Raw genomic sequence first — 19,820 nt, 5'->3', positions numbered from 1 at the left:
AGAAATCAAGCTTGTGCGTCTGGTTATTTCACTTAACATTATGGATTACTACTGTGTCATAAAGAAGAAAGAATTCTTTGAGGAGCTTCTACTTTAAATCTTAGATAGCAAGAACAGCTTAGATAATGAGAATTTTGACTACAGAACTTCATTTTAAGTCCACTGTCATAGCCACCTGGGGTGGGTGATGGGTAGCAGCTGCTTGGCAGAAACCAAGAGGATAAAGGAGGTGTGGCTAATTCGCACAAGGGAGGGGCAGTGCTGAGACTTGTCACCCAAGTTGTAACTTTAACTACAGTTCTCACTCACAAGCCAGAACGTCTACAATTTCCTGGTAGATCACAGGAAGCCTCAAGAAAGAAGAGTAGCCATAATGAAGGCTAACAATTATTTAAGGATTACTAATATGCCAGATGCTGTTCTGAGCACTTTATCTGTCTCTTCTCATTTAATCTTCACAACAATTTTATGCTTAAAAAAAAAAAAACCCTCAGAATAAACCCAGATTTCTCATTGTAGCTACAAAGGCCTCTATGATTTGACCCTGGCTGCTTTTCAATCTCAGTCTCACTCATCTTCTCTCCCTCCTCTCTCCATTACTCTGGCTTCCTTCTTATTCCTCAAACTTGTTCTCATCTCAGGGCCTTTGCTGCACCTTGTGCCTGGAAATGTTTTTCCCTCTGATGGCTGGAATAGATTTCTGAAGAGGCCTCCCCTGACCACCCCCCATGGCACCCCTCACCATCCTGTGGCTGTCTCTGAGGAATGGGAATTCCTTCTTCATTGCTGGATACCTGGCCACCAGCACAAAGCTTGCAGGGGGCTCAGTAAGTGCTTCCAGGGTGAGCCACATGAAGGATGCCAGTGGGGGGCAGAAAGGAAGGGAACAAAGCTCTGAGGTATGGGACCCACTCCCAGGATCACACCTCCCTGAGATGACTTCACCATGGCCACATATTCGGCAGAAAAAGCGGACTCAAGTTTATCTATACTCATCCCGGAACACAGCCACCAAACTGTAACAGTGGCAAACATGCCTGAGCACTCACTGTGTGCCCAGTCCTTTAAATGCATGTATTCGTTTTATCCCTCTGATGATCACAAATGATAAGTAGCTATATTAGCCCCATTTCACATCTGAGAAGAAAGGCCCAGGGGTGCTGAATTACTTGGTCAAAGATCCCACAGCTGGCAAGTGGCAGAGCTGGCCAGGAGCTTTAGAAAGCTTCCCTCCTGTCTATGCACTTAACCTGAACATTCTGCCACCTCTTAAGAGAGCAGAAGGGACCTGTTCAAGCTCATTCAGGCAACAGAAAAATGCCAGCCTATGAATTCAGTTCTCTAGGACCTGAGGCATGATGACTCCTCTGTCTTGCTCAGCACATTTATAAAACAGGCAGCATCAGCAAGCTACACACCAACAAGGATTCCTCGATGTGACAGCTGAGGCTGACTACAAGATGGAGATCTGGAAATATCTCAGTGCACTGAAAGTGGGTGCCCTAAGTACTCCTGTCTTTTCTAATCACAGTTAAATTTCTGTGACAAACACCTAGGATATCATTCACACATGAGGCCTCGGCAGATGGGACTGAACGGAGGCAACCCGAAGAGATGCTTCAGGCTGTCAGAGCTGGGCAGTTGGCTAGGGCCTGCTTTCCAGTCCAGTCTTCCATACATTCACTCTTCCCCTCCCTGCCCCTTCCCAGTTGTCTTTCTGTTCTTCGTCTCTGCTGACAGTTGCTCCTGCTTCCTGGAGAGGAAACTGATTGACTTCTGGAGGGGGTGAGGGGTTTCCTGACCAGCATGGGGAAGTCAACTGTGCACAGCACCTGAAGGGGCTTCAGAGGGCAGTGTCATCCGGCAGTGATGGTAGGGCTTGGATGATGGGCACACAGTACAGGACCCCATGAATCTCCCGCACTTGGCATCTCAGGGGTATTCTCCCTATGCTCACCCTCAAACTATCTCTTGCAGCTCTCTAAAAACTGAGTTTGAGGCTCCCTAAAATATAACCAATGTGGAGAGAGAGTTTTAGCAGAATGGATTAGACAAAGCTTCAGGCCTACCTGAGCCCCACCCTTCCTCTGCTGTTTGGGCTGGGGGACATGCCTTGATGAACCTCACTTTGCTCATCCACTGAAGGGGAAATAATGCCTTCTTCACAGGGTATTGAAAATTAAATTTCTTGATGTGTTTTCTGTGCATAACAGAATGCTTAATATATATGTTGTGTTCACTAAACAGACAAGTTATTATCACAGTTGGGGTGGGTCAAGGGTTCCCAGCAGGTGGGTCTAGTCTGGCCCAGCGGGGTTGCACAGTGGAGCAGGAGGCTGGCTCAGAGGTACCTGGAGCCAGACTGGGCTTTCCTAGTGTCTCCATGCCCGGAGCTCTCCTCAGCAGTTCTCTCCCCTCCTTGTATGGCTGTGTATGCTTAGGTTTCCCCCTAAAGGCATGGGGCACTCTCAATAACTTGACACTTCCCAATTCTCAAGCTGTCTTAGTTCTCAAACATGCCTCTTTGAAGAGGATTCTGACTCAGGCAAGAATATCCCTTTGGCTGGATGAAGATGATCTTACACAGAAGCACAGGTTCTGAGTAGCACAGCTAAGGAAGAAGCACTTGCTTCTAACATGGCCAGAACTTTCCACAACTCACCCAGGAATCATTTGGGGCAGAGCCTGAGGGTGTGTGTGTACCCTTCCTGAGACACCACACTCTAAAGCAGAAACAGCAGCCCTTGATTAGAATCCTGTGGTCATTGCAAATGACTGTGCATCTTCCTTCTGGAGCCTCAGTTTCCCCACCTGTAATATGAGATTATAATGCCCACCTGGCGGTTATTGAGAAGGTCAAATTCAACACCCCTTGGGCACATACTAGGTGCTCTCACGCAAGTAAGCTTGGTTGCTTTGGAAGGCACAGTGCCTACATTATTCTTCTGCGCCCCAATCCTCCATAGGAAGCTATTTCTTTTGCGCCCAATGCAGGTGCTCTGAAGTCACCACGGCAGATGCTGTGTGCACATCTGCCATTAACCTGAATAATGGTGGAGCTGTGTCATGGCCCTCTTGGTGAACCAGGCAAGCAGATTGTTTATTGGCAGAGCAACGTGGAGTCCAAGTATTCTTGTTCTCAGAAGATGGGGCTGGAAAGGAAAGCAATCTGCCTCCGCCTGCCGCGACGAGTCATAATTACCGCACTTGTCAAAATAAGATGTGGAGATACAGCCCGCCTCTCGCCAGCAGCTTCTCAGATCCCCTGGGAATCCCTGCTTTAATTAAATACCTGGTGCAAATGCTCACTTGGTGCTGGGTGTCGGCAACACGCCTGGATTAAAAGTCCACCCCAAACAGCGCCAAGACAAGCATGTTGCCCCTCCCTGTGATAGGGGCTTTGCAAGGTGGTGCAGAGGAAAATTATGGGTGAGCAACCAGAGAGGAGAGGGAAGAAGAGGGTGACAAACACAGGAAAGAAACAGACAAAGTCAAATGAGGCTCTAGCTGCAGCAGAAGGAATTAAGCAGGACATAAAAAGAATTTTCCAACTGGGAAGTGTGCCTACAAAGAAATTTTCTATCTTGATTAAGAAAAATAAAACTCACATCCTTGAGACAGGCTGTGTGAGTGGTGAATCTCCACCTGGGGAGGGGGCTGGATGGTGCAGCCTGGGTCCGGCTTTCAACTCTTGCCAGGTGATCGAGAGCCCTTCTGTCTGCAAGCCATCTTCCACCCTCTTCTGCCCTCAAGAGTTGCAGCTCTCTTCACACCATGCTGGTTTGTACACAAGGCACGTCCTTTAATCCCCCTACAGAATGGCAAGCTTGGCTGCAACATTAGACAAGACTTAACTAAAATCCTGGGGTGACAACTGGAAAATAAACACTGTGCATGTCTCGAATCCAGATAAGCTGTCTCACAAAATGCAACTTCCACCCAGAGGCTCCTGGGGCTGTTGCATCCTTCTTAGTATTCACCAGCCCAGAGCCCAATCTGGCCCACTCACTTCCCCTTTCTGGATGGAGGATCTCAAACCAGTGGGCTTGATGTAGCCCATTGGTGTATTTTCTTTGGGATGCACTGCCCTTTAAAATTTAAAAAAACACCAAATGTCAGGGCATGTGATCACAATCTTGGCTATGTGGCAGGCAGAGACAGGAAGAACACAAGTTCCATGCCACCCTCAGCAACTCAGTAAGGCCTCATCTCAAGAGAAACAAACAGAAAACAACCCTAGGTTCTCATTAAAAACCTGAAGACCTCGCCTTCCCCGGGCACATTCCCATAGGTATGATCACTGGCACTGCTTCCTTTGGACAGGACATGTCCACATAAGCATTTAACATTGTCATGCTGGTCTGGACTCTAGAGACCGAGACCCCTGACATCCCCTGGCCCTGTCCATCTACATCATTCCAGTTGTGAAAGACTCACAGACTTTCCTATGGGGATGGGTAATCCCTAAGCCCCTATCCACCTATCCATCTGTCATTCAAAAAGTATTATGAGAACTTCCTCTGATCTAGGCACTGTACCAAGTCTGACATCCCAAGTCCACCTCTTCACTCCAAGCTTCTTGTCTGACACCTTCCCTTCCTTACCTATACTGAAAATGACTGGCCAGCCTGCTTTCTCTGATAGACCTGCCTTACCCTGATAGACCCCAAAATGATAATCATGTCACTGAACAGCTCATCCACTCCACCATACACACAAGATACTTCAGCATGCTAGGGAGAAGGGATCTTCCTGTGGTCCTGGCTCAAGGCTAACGAGGGAACTGGCGAGCTGTAGAGCATAAAAGGACACCTGAGTCAGACTGCTAAGTTTAAATCCTGGCCTGGTGTGGCTCTGGACAAGTTCCTTAGCCTCTCCAGGTTGCAGTTTTCCTTGTCTTTTAAATAAGGAATGACTGTTCCTACTGCACCACCTGGTTATGAGAATTACTACCTGTAAAGTGTTTGTAACATAGTAAGGGTGCTACTTAAGGATATGATTAACAGATAAATAAAAACCAGGGATACACAGGTTTTGTGATGGGTAAAGGTAATGAGTCCTAGACATTCTTCCCTGTTCAGGCTTTTATGAGTCATCAGGGACATCCCTCACGGGACAGTTGTGAAGATCATTCAAGGTGTCCATGATGCCAATGTATAGGCCATAGGAGACTCATCAGGACTGAGTTTCTTCTCTCCTCTCTCAGGCACTAGGCCATAGCTTGATGCTGGAGCATGTGGCCTCTGCACAACCTTGGAAGGAATTCCCTGCATAGCAATCAGCTGAGAGTTGCAGATGATGTCATTCCTGGGAGCCCTCCAAGGCCAGCTGGGCTGAGTGTCCTCAGGGAGTCGAGCTAAATCTGAGTACTGGCCCTGCTGCTCGCCAGCAACTGCCCTGGCCTGGACACCTGAATATCATCTCATCCCTTCTGTAATTCCTTCCCAACACAACTGAGCTCTGAAAAGCATCAGTCAGAGCTTGTCATTCCTGCTTCAAGTCTTCTAGCAGCTTCCAGTTGCACCGACAATAAAGTCCCAGCTTCAAGCCTCTAAATGATCTGTCCCTTGCTGGCCTCTTATTACTTCTTCTGTCACCCTGTCCCTCGGGTGCCATGGTCCATCCACTACAGCCCCTCTCCTCTCGCCCTCCCCCCTGCACAGTGCCTGGCAAACAGCCTATCAATAAATACTTGAGGAATCAATGTGTGAATGTATGGATTTATTTGTTTCAACTGCCCAAGGATGTATCATGGTCTTTCCTGGTGACTGATGCTGCACTGAGACCTCTTATGATAAATGGCTCTAATTTTAATAACTTCTTAAAGGCTGGGAAAATGCAGTGTCCTTGATCTGTAGAGCCGAGGACTAGGTCACCCACCAGTCCATCATAATGTGTGCGTAGACATGTACACACACACACACACACACACACACACACACACACACACACTTACTTTCACAAAAACAAGTGATATTGTGTGGACAACAAAAAAAGGCAATGAGAGTTTGGCCTCAGACTCACATAGATTCCAAACCTGGTTAAATCCTGCTTCAGAAGCATCAGGAGTGTGTGGGCCAGACTCTGTAATCTGGTCTACATAGTTGTCATTTTAGGAGGGGGGCATTTATCCTCAAGATTTGCGATGGTTACCAATGTAAATGCTAATGGTGTTCTGTGTTGGGAAGGGGTCCAGAACAAACTGACTCAGATGTGGTATGCGACCTGAAGCTGTACCTCCCAGCATGGACACTGATAATATGACCTTGGGTGTGGTGAAGATCATACACATAAATGCAGAGTGTATTCCAGAAGCCCAGCTAAAGTAACAGTGCAGTCTATTTCCAAGATGGAGTTAGGCAAATCCCAGTGAGACTCAGATCACTGAAGTGGACTCTGAAGGATGTTTTTGCTACAAGGCAAGAAGAAGGGAAAACAAGTAGGGGGAGGAGGGGGGATCAAAGCATGGATGTGTGAAAGTGCATGATGTGATTGGGGTACAGTGATCATGTGTAACTGGACAGGAACTGCACAGTGAGAGGGGAAGAGATAAGGTTAGGCAGGGATCCTGTGCAAAGTCTTTAGTGACTGAATCCTGGAACCTTCCATCTAGGTGCAGGGAGACTTCAGATGCTGCTTGCTTGGAAGAGTTGTGGTTAGACTTAAACTTGAGGAAGATCACCTAGGCAGTGCAGGGATGGATTGGAAAAATAGAAATTGGAAGAAGAGAACTAAGTTACAGGGCTGTTGAGAAAAGATAAAAGCTTATACCAAAGAACCAAAAGGATGCGCTTAAGAGTTATTTATTAAGTAGACTCATAGTTTTACATAACCAACTGAATAAAGAATTAAGTGGAAAGAGTTGAGGATTATATTACTATGGTCATCAACCCTATTGTCACCATCACTGCCACCATCACCTACTACCACCACCATTTTTGGCATCGCCATGATCATCTTCAGCAACAACACCATTATTGTTATCTCCATCACGATTATCATCATCATCACTCTGGCTAACCATGAACCAGGCACTTATATGGATCCTTTTAGAAAAAATCCTTAGTATATCAGATATGCAATTGGCCACAAAAACTACCTCATTGTTTACCCAATAATCTTTCTTGAAATTCTTTTCCTAGATAAAATCTTTATCAGAACCAAGTATGTTTCTGCTTAGTCATCTTTATAGTTCTCTTGAGTGGTACAACTATTTAATAAGTTTTTCAACCTCAAGGGTGGATAAAATAGCCAAATGCCTAGCCAAAGGTCTAACCTGTTCCATGGCTATGGTCCAATAATTTGGGGAACAGGTTCTGTCTAACCACTGGATACTTCTTTCTTACTGTTTCCCATGACATTATACTGCCCTATAATCACAAGACAGGAACCATATCTGTTTTATTCACTGATGTATACCCACAGTGATAGACACACACTGAGCTTTCAACAAATATTTGCTGAATAAATGTTACTTTCTCTATAATCCACTTTCAATGTTAGAAGATGACAAAAAAAAAAAAATCCATGGCAGCAGCGAACTCTCCAGAAATGATCAGTATTCTACGTTTCCCATATTTTTTGTGGTCATTTATGATTTGGAAACATCAAATCACATAAAATTAAACAGAATTATTACAGGACTTATGTAAACCTTTAATCTCTAATGTATTTGTGAATCTTCGAGAGGAGTTTCAAATATACAACATCTCTTAAGCATATTTAAACATAGGAATTTTGTCTAGTGTTTCAAGAACAGTTTCAGGAATGCTGCAGGTAAATCACCTGTGCTGTGCCTTCATCTACAGTAAACCAGCTACCACCATCCCAGATTTCCTTAATTACTGCATAATATTCTTAATGTGGCAAAGAGACAGATAGTCATTTTATAAATTAGTTGCACAAATGTCAGTCCCTTAAAATGGAGTTTTTTTGTTTTTTGTTTTTGTTTTTTAGCAAGAACAATGGTGAGACTCAAATCACTGCTTTTAAAAAGAACTGAGGAACTCATTCTTTGATATGTGGATGCAAGTTTAGGCTACCCAAGGATGGTATGCGGCATACAGTTTCTCAGCCCAGGTGACATATGCTGTCATTCAAGGAGATGTAGCTTCCAACAACAGGATTCCTGGCTCTGGTGGACTCTAGTGAAGTTAGAAGGGCTTATACTTGGGTGTTCAGAAGCCAAGCAAGGATCCCATCCTTCTCAGTGACGAGTTCCTTAATGCACTACTTGGATTCTCTGGCCCCAGCTCTTAAACTGGAAGTACCAGACCAGGATTCTCCCATTTAAAAAGGAACAGTTTTTAGCCCAGGGCAAATGAGTGACTGCTGAACAGGGTGCAAATGCAGCAGGTCCACTGTCTTGAAGTAGATGGTTATAAAAGAATTAATTATTTGCTTATGGGTCACTCCTAAGCCCACTGACACTAACTGTAAGTCTTCCTTGGAAACCAAAAGGTAAAACTAGGTTCTCCCAGGTAGGTGGAGATCCTGACATACAACTTAGGCCTCATCGGCTAGACCTTTAATATAAATGGGAATCAGAAGGTGCATGAGAAGTGAACTATGATAGAAAATTTTCCTATCCTGACTTTGATGCTGGGTGCGGGGAGGGAGGTGGGAGCGGACTCATTTTCCCTGAGAATTTCTAACCACACACTATCCTCCACTTGGGTTTGTGATCTGAAGAACCTCAAGTGAAAAATTTAATTTAATAATGGACTTATAACATTGGTAGTTATCCCAAGTAACTGAAAGATGTAAATACAGTCCTTTCTGGAGAAATGAACATTTACCTCTGTCTTAAGTCTCAAGGATAAAATTGCAAGGAACATTCACTGTCAAAAATTATAAAACACAAAACAATGAGAGCAAGCCAGCAGAAGCAACAGATACAGAGTCGGATCACAAAGATTCAGATACTAGAATTTTTATGAGATGTAGAATATAAGATGGTGATGTTTCTAATGCTTGAAGAAATAAAAGAAAGGCTTGAAAATAGGAGCAAGTAATAAGATACTATTAAAATGCTTGAGTAGATTTGACAAAGAACCATAGAGAATATCTAGAAATTAATATGCTAATATATTTCTTAGACCTTTTGAATCTCAGTGTACGGGTATGAGTAAATTAAGCAGCAAGCTAGACAAAAGTAAGGAGAAAAACAAAGAATTGGATAGTTGTGGATAAATTACCCAGAAATCAAGCTAGAGAGATAGAAAAAAAAGAAAGTTATCAGGTTATCAGATACAGAGGACAAATGAGAGGTCCAACACAGGGTCACCTACTATGGCTATTCAAATAGTATATAGCACTATTCTTTTTTTCCCTGCTTCGTATTTCAGGCTGAACTTGAACTCACTATGGATCCCAGGCTGGCCTCAAATGCAATGAGTGATTCTCCTGCCTTAGCCTCCTGAATGCTAGGATTACAGGTGTGCACCAGCACACCCAGCAGAGCATGATTCTCGAAAGAGCAGGTAACACAACCTATGAAAGAGAATCTTAAAAGCAACCACACAGAAAAGTTAGGCCATCTGAAAACAACACTCAGAATACTTGTTCTCTCAGTAGTAACAATGGAAGTCAGAGGACAATGGAATGGTATTTCTGTGTCAAGAGAAAATAAGTGATCACCTGCAAATGTATGCTTAATGAAAGTATATGTAAAGAATGAGAGCAAACTAGAGACATCTGTGAAGAAATGAAATCTGAGGGTTTATCACCAAAAGGCCTTCACACAGGAAATTCGCAAAGAAGTAGCTTAATCAGAAGGAAATGTAATGCAGATTGGTCTGAATTTTTTAAAAAATGTGATTAATGTACATGCAAATTTAAAGATATTACTGTATAAATTAATAATACAATACCTAATTTGCTCATTTAAAAATAAGGTACTATGTGGTAGATTATGGCCAGCCAACTCCCCTCTCCCTTGCAATAACTATAAAACAATGTATAAAAACTTCAACAATAGAAAATTTTGAAGGCTATGGAAACGATGATCAAATGGACCAAAACTGGAAAAAGGAAAAGCCCTCCCCTGGAAGATGAGTAACTGCTGAAAATTTTCTTTCAGGAGGCATTTTCTAACTTAAGACCTGGGTGAGGATTAGTGTTGGCCTAAACAGAGGTTGTCTGCTGGGAGAAGCAGAAACAGAGGTTTTTGGCTGTGGGGCTGGGCTGGCATGGTGAACTGAAAGTTATAGGAGCCTGAGCGCAAGGAGCCAGATCACTATTGCCTTTAACAGCCAGGACACTGCTAAGCGCTGAGGGAGCATGGGTGGCAGCTGGGACGTTGGGATGGAAGGCTGGGATGATCTCTTCTGATCATGGGACTTAGGAGACAGCACTCCACTAGAGAGGCAAGACCTCGTCATACATGCCTCGCTGTTTTCCCTTCAAGACACTTACTTGCCAAATTTTGAAGATCACAAAGCTCCAAATGTCAAAAGGGCATAGAATCTTGAACGTCCCCTATAGACCCCTGTGTTAAAAGCTTGGTTCCCAGCTAGGCACTCTTCGGAGGTAGTGGAACATTTAGGAGGTGAAGCCTAGTGGAAAGTCATCAGCGGTGTGCCCCTGAGGGGGATTTGAGGGTGCCAGCTCATCCAGTCTTTCTCTTCGGTTCCTTGGCTCGTATGTAGTTTTGTTCCACCATACATTCTCTCCACAATGGGCTGTGTCACCACAGTCCCAAAGCAAAGGGGCTGACGGAGACATTATCTGAGGTATTTTATTACGATAATGGGAAGCTGACTAAGGCAGAGCAGAACTGACTCTTCTTTCGTGTTTTAGGGTTGAGGAGCTCAATTAAATTCTAGTCAGGCACCGTTGCCAATGAGCTAAATCCCTGGCCCTTCAATTAAATTCTTAGAGAAAAGTCGTGGCAGGCCACACTCAAATAAGAGTGATAAATTAGAGGTGGCAGTCACTGTCTTTCTAAAACTGCAGCCCACTCCAACGCCAGCCAAGGATGAAGTAATCAGCCTCTCACCCAGTCTCTCTAGAAAACAAAAGGGGGCACCTGCATGGTTCGTTTGTACAGCATCCAGTACACAATCAGAGTTATGGGAGATGTGAAAAGGCAGGAAGAGGAAAAGCAAACAAATGAACAAAAACAGATTCACAGATGATCCAGATATTGAACAAGCCTACTGGATGAGTTCAGCAGCAGATTAGACAGATTAGAGTACAGGATCAGTGATTTAAACACAGAACGACAGGGGAACAGTTAAATTCAAACAAGAGAGGAAAGAGAAAGAAACATTAAAAAAAAAAAACAGAAATAAGGCAGTTAACAATGGAGAGAGAACAACAAAGATCCAGGTGTTTCTAAAGAGAATAATGATACCATCTAATGAAGGGTAGCAACTGAGGAAAAAAACCGATAAACCTTTGATGTAGTTGCTGAAAATGATTCTCCTTATTTACTATATCATGAAAGTCCAACAAAACAAAGAGTGTTATTTTTAAAACTTCACTACCTATAAACTCTTGATAATTCCTATTTTTAATGGAAAAACATTACAACTTATATTTTGTTGACAAGATAATTTTAAATTCATTTTTTCAAGGTATAGCCTCATTTCAAACTTTTTTATTTAAAATGAACCTTTAACTTCCGTTTCAACTTTCTTTAAGTGGCATTTTGTTAGGGTCAATCATCCTTAGAAAAATGAGTGGTACCTGTGTCTACTTTTTTTTTTTTTTTTTTAACTCGAGAAGCATCTTTCTGAGTATTTACAGAAGAATGTGCTATGGTCTGAATGTTTGTGTCCTCACCAAATCCATGTACTGAAGCTTTATCACAAGGCCAGTACTGTTGTGAGGTGGCCCTTATGAATGGGAATGCTAAACCCTAAAGGGAGGCCCAGGAGAGCTTTTTTGTTCCTTCCAAGTAAGGATGAAGTTAAAAAGCATCATCTATGAGGAATGGGCCCTTCACAGACACTGACTCAGTGGGTGCCTTGATTTTGGACTTCTCAGACTCCAGAACTGTGAGCAACAAATACCTACTTTTTATAAATTACCTACCCTGAGCTATTCTGCTATAGCAGCCCTCACCAACTAAGACTGTATGTGCATCTTACTGTCTTTGCAAGATTGCATCTTGACAATTTCTGTTTTTTGACAACTGTAAGCCAGGCTATTTGCTAAGTACATATCTCATGTGATCTTTTTAGCAACTCTATGAGACATTTTAGATTTAGAAGCTGAGGTCTAAAGAGCTCACATGATGAACTTTCCTGTATCACACGGGGAATTTATGACTCAGTCTAGCTCTCCAACCCAGTTGTGTCTGATATTCAAACACATTTTTAATTTTGATGATACATTTTCTCACCCATCTTTCTCTGGGGGCCATGGCAGAGCCTGCTGCATAGTAGGTGTTTAGAAAACACTGGTGGGTTTGAATTGTTGCTTACCTCACGTCCTTGGTTCAGTGTGATAAGGCTGAATAACTATTATTACCATTGTTCAGTCTGACTTTCGGGTGTATGGCTAGGAGCCCAGGTGCTATAAATCTGTAGATGGGGATACCTCTTTGGAATAGGAGCTGGCAATGGAACATTTTTCTCATCTTGCTCTGCACATGATATTACTGGGATGGGAAAATTGGAGAGGATCCAGAAAATTCTGAGCTTCTAAAGCATGCCAGGCTTTGTCTAGGGCGTTTCAAAGTTGTTATCTGCATCTCCTAAGAGCTCTGCTTGGTGAATGTCATTATCTCATTTTTTGTAGGTGCACAGACCAGGCCTCAAAGAAGTGAAAAGATTTTCTGAGGAGGAAACAGGGTTGAGTCTGCCTGACTGCAAATCTCTTTCTTTCTGTACAACACTACGTTATTGTGGCTTGGAGCCTCCTAACTATCTCAGCTCATTCAAACTGTCTCCCACTTATAAATGGGGGGCCTTTCTTGGGGGTTCTGCCACTGGTCTGAGAAGATGACAAAGTCACTCAGGTGCCTGGATGCCTGCAGAGTGGAGCATCACGAAAAGACCTGGCTTGTGATAAGTACTGAGTAGTCCCGCCCACGGTAAGGCTGGAAGCATCATTCGTTCAGCTGAGAATGATGAATTCCTCCCAGTGGGATTAATGGAACTGGTAGCACTTGATGGTCAGGATTGGCTAAAAGTTTACTGGGAACTCAGATAGAAGATTCACAGTCAGGATTGAGAGATGAATGAGACAGACTCCAGTGGTTCACGGTGGGAACTGACTGCTCTGAGAGGAATGGCTCTGGCCTGTAACATAGCAGACAGAGGGAAATGGGTTGTGAGGAACATTAGATTGCTTGCAGTTCAGAATCATCTGTAGCACTAGGAAAGGGGCTCAGAGATCCTCCATATCCTACTTTCTACCATTAGCCTATTTTACAGAAGGGGAAAACAAGGCCAAGAGAGGTATAGGTAAGTACCCTTATCTAAGATCACACAGCCAAGATTATCAAGCCCATGCTTCACAGCTGGTGAGACAGTGAAACTGGAATTTGCCCAAGATCATCTATGAGATTATCTAAGCCCTATGCCATTGTACAGATAAGATCACTGAAGCGACAAGGGCCCAGAAATGACACATTTTAGGCTCAACACAGAAATGGTACAGTGAATAGCATTAAGCCTGCCAGCATCTACCCACCTTTTGGAATGATCACCAAGTCCTTGCCTACCAGGGACAGTGAGAAATGTTTAGGTTCTTGTTCCACAGGCCGCACATTTCATCCCTATTACCTGCCAATATAATTGGGAGTTTTGGAAATTCTATCTTCTATAGATATTGGGTTGGTTTGGGATAAAGCAACACAATGATTAGGGCAGGAATGAGACAAGACAACTCTGTCAGTCGGTGTTTTTGATTTTCAGATGCCCAGGGGTGGGGTGGGCCATGCTCTGTATTCCGTGACTGAAGAGGAGGTGCTCAGTCTTCTTAGCCTTTACTCATGACCCTGCGCTCAGGACAAAGCAAGTCTTCATCCTGTGAGTTCTGTGACTTTTCCACTAGTTATCTCAGTGTAATTGTGGATAAATTATAGTCCCTGAGATCCATGTAGCAGTGCTGGGCAGCGGCTGTTGGAGTAATAAATCATCACAGGGATGCTGTGTGAGGAATATGGATTCATTTTCCATTTGGCAATCCCTGGACTGTAATTGTGCACACTCTAGCAGCCTCCTCACTGTGCTTCAACACATCTTTTTGAAATTTTGCAGGGTGAAGTGATGGGAGGCACTGTGGGGCAGGGACTCTGTCCAGGAAGCCTGGCAGCAGGTCTCTTTACAGGATGTGAGCTATGGGAGCCAAGCCCCCCAAAAGCTCTTCAGCGCATTTTCTTGGTCAGTACCAGCACCCAAGATGATAGGTGATTGATTTCCTGGTGAGGATGAGGAGGATCATGATGATGATAGAAAGTAAATCTCATTTCAGCTCAGGCATGCAGAAACTTAGGGAGTGCACATTTTTATTTACACTGAGATCTTCATACTCAAGATACCCCAAGAATGGAGTAAACTGGGCTTGGAAGATACACTTCAACTTGTGGCAGCTATTCAGGTATTAACCCAAACACCTGCTTCACTCTGGCTAGTGCGGGACATTGGTTCCTTGTATACTTTGAATGTGTTCTCCCAGAGTTCATGTGTTAGAACTTAATCCCTGAATTCATATGATAATGGAAGAGGGTCTCTGAGATATAATTAGGGCTAGATGAGGTCATCAGGGTCAGGTCCCATGATGAAATTAGGGGCTTTATAACAAGAGAAGAGAAATCTGAGCTAGCGTGCTTGCACAAGCAATCCCCTCAGTCATGTTATGATGCAGCAAGAAGCCCTCATCAGATTCAAGCTCTGTGCTCTTCCCAGCCTCCAAAACCATGAGCTAAATAAACTGCTACTCTATATCAATTCTTGGTATTTTGTTATGGTAACAGAAAATAAACTAAGACATTCCTTAACAAATTGCTTCCTGGAATCTAACCTGTTCCAGGCCCTGAGTTCTAGGAGCTGGAAAGAATGGGGAACAAGGCAGGTATGGTCCCTACTTTCCTAAGGCTTGAAGCCTAAAAGGGGTGACTGACAATAGAAAGCAGACAGAATCACATGATGTTTAGGTTGAGATACATGCTACTGAGGAAATAAAACAGGATGATGGGAGGAGAAGCACTCTCTAGGGTAGGGGCTACTTCAGACATAATGGCCAAGGGAGGTCTTGGAGGAAGGGGAATTTTTGCTGATATCCAGATATTGAGAAGGTGCTGCTGGCCATGGGCAGATTGGTGGAGGTGAAGTGGAAAAAAATAAAGCACCTGATGTTTGAGGAAGAGCAAGGAGGCCACAGCCATGGGTGAATGATGGGTTTAAAGGGGTTGGCAGGGACCAGAGCAAGTGCAGCCTTAAGGGCTGTGGTCAAGGGTATGGATTTTTCACCGAGTGCCAAAGAAAACCACTGAAATGTTTTGTGCTCAATTGTGACAACCTAATATGAATTGGTAATGACTTATAAATAGCAAATGTGGCAGCAAGAATACAATCCTAAAACTACTGCAACAGTCCAGATTAGAGATGAGTTTGACTTGGACAAGGGAGGGAGTGGAAGAGGTAGAGGGAAACAAAAACAATGAGATATATTTTGGAAGTCATGACCACAGGAATTGCAAATTGTCCACGGATGACGTTAAGGCTAAATGAATGGATGGAACCACAGAAGAAGAGACAGAAAGCTAGCCCATAACCTTACAGACAGGTATCATTTAGTGAGGACCTATGGAGGAGAATCTCAATGGAAGAGGCCAAGATGGAGTGGCCAGAAAGTGACTCATTGAATACCATTGGTTAAGTAAATGAATGATCAAGGGGACAGAGCCTTTGGCACACGAAAGAACAAGATGAATGATTCCTCCCTCTGGGAGGAGGAAGAAGGAAGCCCTTTTTCTGGAGCATCGAGCATCCTGTAGTTATCGATTCAAGAGTGTCTCCTCCACAGACTGAGAACTTTTGAGAGAAGAAGAACCCAGGTTTTATTATACATCTCTTGTGCCAAGGGCAGGCTTGTGGAATGAGGACTGTTGATAGGAAGGATGGATATGGTGGTGAAGGATGAACAACTGTCCGTCTGTACAGATTCTCTGTGGCTTTTGACCCAACAGAGTACACAGTTAAGGCTGTCAGAAAGGGAGATGCAGCTCAGAGGAAGAGCACTTTCCTGGCATGTGCAAGGCCCTGGGCTCAATCCACAGCACTAAAAACAAGAACAACAACAGAAATCCAAAAAAAGAAACCAATGTCAAGGCTATTTGGACTGGAGTGATGAGAATATAAGCTGATGAAGCTATGAGGAAGAAAATAGCCTCAGAGAAACTTTCTGCCCCCCAAATCATTATAAAAGTGTTTTTGAAATAATGATAATAGAAATTTACCATCCGTTTTGCTTGTGTACAGTTTTCCCCCAAATGTTTATGTGTTGGAAGCTTGGTTCACATTGTGAGGTGTTAAGAGGTGGCAGGACCTTAGGAGGTAGAGTCGAGGAGAAGGTTATTATGTCACTGGGGACAAGCCCTTAAAAGGAATTAGCACAGCTTTCGTGGGACACCACGCTCTCTTTGGCTTCTTGTCTTGTCACATGATCTCTGTCTTCTGCATGTACTCCTACCATGATGCCATCTGCTATGAGGCGATGCAGCCAGGAGTCCCTCGATACATTCAGCTGGCACAATGATGCTTGGACTTTCAACCTCCAAACTTTGAGCTAAATAAATCTTTTTTTTTCTTTGTAAGTTTCCAGACTCAGGTATTTAATTATAGTAAGATAAAAGAGCCTAATACATCATGCACTGTGTGTCTTAATTTGTTAAAGCAATTGGTGCTGATCATATCACTTTTGTTTAATTATTAAATTAGACAAGCAATGGAGAACCTTTTAGAGATGAATGCCCAAACTACAATGCCAAACCCACTTATTCTTCGCAAAGTGCCAATGCTGCAATTAAGACTGAATAGTGAGATTTTAGTTTAGATAAAACAACTCACACATTAACATCTTTTGTCTTAAAAGAAAAACAAATAACATACATGTCATAGGTTTTCTTGCCATTACTGGCCTAGATTTCCGAATGGTGTGGGTCTCACAGGGGTTGTGGAGAGGACAACTCCATCTGAGAATGTGCCTTGAAAGTTCAGCATGTGGACTTCTTAGCTTCTCTGTCACAATGGGGAGGGACTGCAGTACGGTCAGTTAGGGCTCCAGGCTTAGCCCAGGTTGAGAACCATTCTCAGATCCTCAGTTTCTTCATCTAGAAAATGAGAATAACCATAATAGCATCCCCCAGGGTTCCTGGAAGGATCAGGCAAGATTTTGAAAGGACTGAAATTGGTACTGTTAATTATTTTCACTTTCAAAAGTTATGGGGAAATGGTGTCCTGTCTATGGCCAGAGGGTATGAATGCTTTAGTCAGGGCATCACACATAATGACTCTCTCAACTTGGTAATATGAAGGCTGTATAAGAAAGGTACTGTTTGCAGCAGTGGAGACAGTTGTGGGAAGGCCCAGGGAAAGTATATTTATCTGGGCAAGGAACACTGGGAGCCTCAGTTTCCCTATCTGAAGAGTGGAAAGAAGGCTATTAAAAAAAAGAAAGCCCAAGACCATGGTCAGTATTATGGTTTAGATCTAAAAAGTACCTTAAAAGTCTCATGTGTTTGGAAGAAGATTGGATCGTGGGGTGCTGTACTCATCAGTGGATTCATTTGCTGATGAATTCAGCACCTAAATGTGCTGTTCCAGGGTGTCACCTGGTTGGAAGTGGATCACTATAAGTGTGATCTGGATGGGGTGTATTCTTGTCCCTGGCTCCTCCTCCCTCTCTCTGCTGCTGTTCTGTCATGCAGTTTCTGCCTTGGAGCTAGTCAACTATGGACCAAGACCACAGAAACTGTGAGCCAAAATAAGCTTCTCTTCCTTTAAATTGTGGGTGTTCAACACTGTGTCTAGCAACAGGAAAGCTGACTGATAAAGGCACCCTGCTGGAGTCCTGGGGAGCATGCCTGAGAGCTGACACCAAATGCTACCCTCCTCTTGGCCTCCTCCAGATGGTGCCGCTGCTTAATAAGTAGTTAAATTACAGGGCAGGGGCTTATTGATGGTTTCTCCCTGGTCAGCTTCCCCACCCCATAGAAAGTCAAGGGGACAGTGGATCCCAAGGGCAAATAGAATATTCAGTGCAAGGGGAAAAGGGGGAAAACAGACACTCATGCATACCTGTGTTACAGATGGAAAAATAGGCTGAGGATGACATCAATTGCCCAGAATCATAGAACTTGGCAACCTAACTCCCAAGTCCACACTTGTTACTACTGCTTCCACCGTTCCACTCATTCAAACTGACTTGGGCATTATATTCCACATATTACAGTTAAAGAATCATGTGCTCAGAAAGGGAAAGTGACTCACTCAAGGTCATACAAAAGTCAGAGTCAGGATCATAGAAACCAGGCCAGGGGACTACCAATGCCGAGGGTTTTTTCATCATTGTCCAGGGGAGAGACTGTTCTGGAAACTGTATTTATGCCAGAGCTCCCACCTCTCTGAGCCACTAACTGAATCAGGCAGCCTGTGGCACAGAGTGGCCCTGAGGGTGGGTGTTCCCTGGCTATGCTGGCCAAGGAATGAACCTTTATCTCATTTTGCAAAGCTGCCTTCTAGGGACATTGTGGGTTGTAATCTCTTCTCCGGCATCAGTTTTTCCAGAGCAGAGCCACACAGTTTGACTCTCCTCTTCTTAATTCATCTAGCCTAAGGCCCTGGAGACACATCCTTCCATCCTGCCTCCTCTCCTGCCCTCCTCCGTCCCCAGCTGCTCTCCAGACTTCAGGGTAGATTTTCTTCAACTCTGCTTTCTACTCTAGACAGATGATACATAAGGCTGCTTGCCAAGGTCATTTTTAACTCCAGTGCACTGCAGGTGCGGGAGTGAGAGAGTGTTAAATCACGGTGTGCCAGCTCAGGGCACTCTGCTTTCCCTCACGTCTCAGCAGGTGTGTGGGGAGGGAAGGAGGGTGATGACTTTGGCCCCTTTGCCTTCCTCCATCCAGCTTGACTTCTCTAAGCTGGTGGCAGAGAAATGCTTGCCTTCATTGTTATCTCCTTAGGGAGATTGGGATCTGAAAGGAAGGGTTGGAGCAGGGATGGGAGATTCTGACAATGGGAGAGGAAAGGTTCAGGCTGCTACAGCCTGGGGAAGCAAATGGTCAACTCTTGGGAGACAGACAGGACACAGGGCCCTTTCTCCAAAGTGGAAGTCTGGTATTCCCTAAAATATTAGCATTGTACCACTAGGAAAACTGAGGTTCAGCAAAAGTAAGGTAGCACCCAAGGCCACCTAGAGTAGCAATTGGTGGAATGAAATAGCAGATGCACATATCCTTCCCTAGACTATAGGAAAAAGAGACCAGGTTTGGACTCTGGAGTCCTCAGTTTGAGTCAGGGATTTGCTCTGATTTGCTGGGACCCTACGTAAGCTACTACTATTCTCTGGGTCTCATCAGCCCCACTGATGGCTTTTTTTCCACTAAGTACCTACCAAAGAGGGCACTGGGAACAGACATTGCTGGGAACAAACAAAATCCTGCCTTTACGGAGTTTATATTCAGGAAGAGAAAGGGCTGTGCATTTCAGTCTCAACAACCATGCTAACTCATGGGTATTATGCATCTCATTTCATAGGAGATAAGGCTGAGCTTGGTCTGTTACACCTCGTATCTAGATGTCCCCCCAAAGCCTCATGCAGTCATGACTAGATCTAGTGTGTGTTGCTGGGATCAAGGA

The 19,820-nt window shown here is 44.0% G+C and overlaps 1 protein-coding gene across 4 annotated transcripts in view; it reads right to left on the bottom strand.

Annotated features, from left to right (window-relative positions):
- Kcnip1 (potassium voltage-gated channel interacting protein 1) overlaps window positions 1–19,820 on the bottom strand; it is a 366,806-nt gene that overhangs the window by 165,529 nt on the left and 181,457 nt on the right. The window contains exon 2 of one of the 4 annotated variants that reach the window (XM_010622188.2): window positions 17,067–17,287. The exons of the other annotated variants lie outside the window; for them this stretch is intronic. Coding sequence (XP_010620490.1) covers window positions 17,067–17,088 — 22 coding nt within the window. The 5' untranslated portion in view covers window positions 17,089–17,287. The remainder of the gene's footprint in view (window positions 1–17,066; window positions 17,288–19,820) is intronic. 4 annotated transcript variants of the gene reach the window in all.

The sequence above is a fragment of the Fukomys damarensis genome, unplaced genomic scaffold, assembly GCF_012274545.1.
Source record: "Fukomys damarensis isolate Sample0158 unplaced genomic scaffold, DMR_v1.0_HiC HiC_scaffold_9, whole genome shotgun sequence".
Lineage (NCBI taxonomy): Eukaryota > Metazoa > Chordata > Mammalia > Rodentia > Bathyergidae > Fukomys > Fukomys damarensis.
This window is presented reverse-complemented; position numbering and strand designations above follow the sequence as displayed.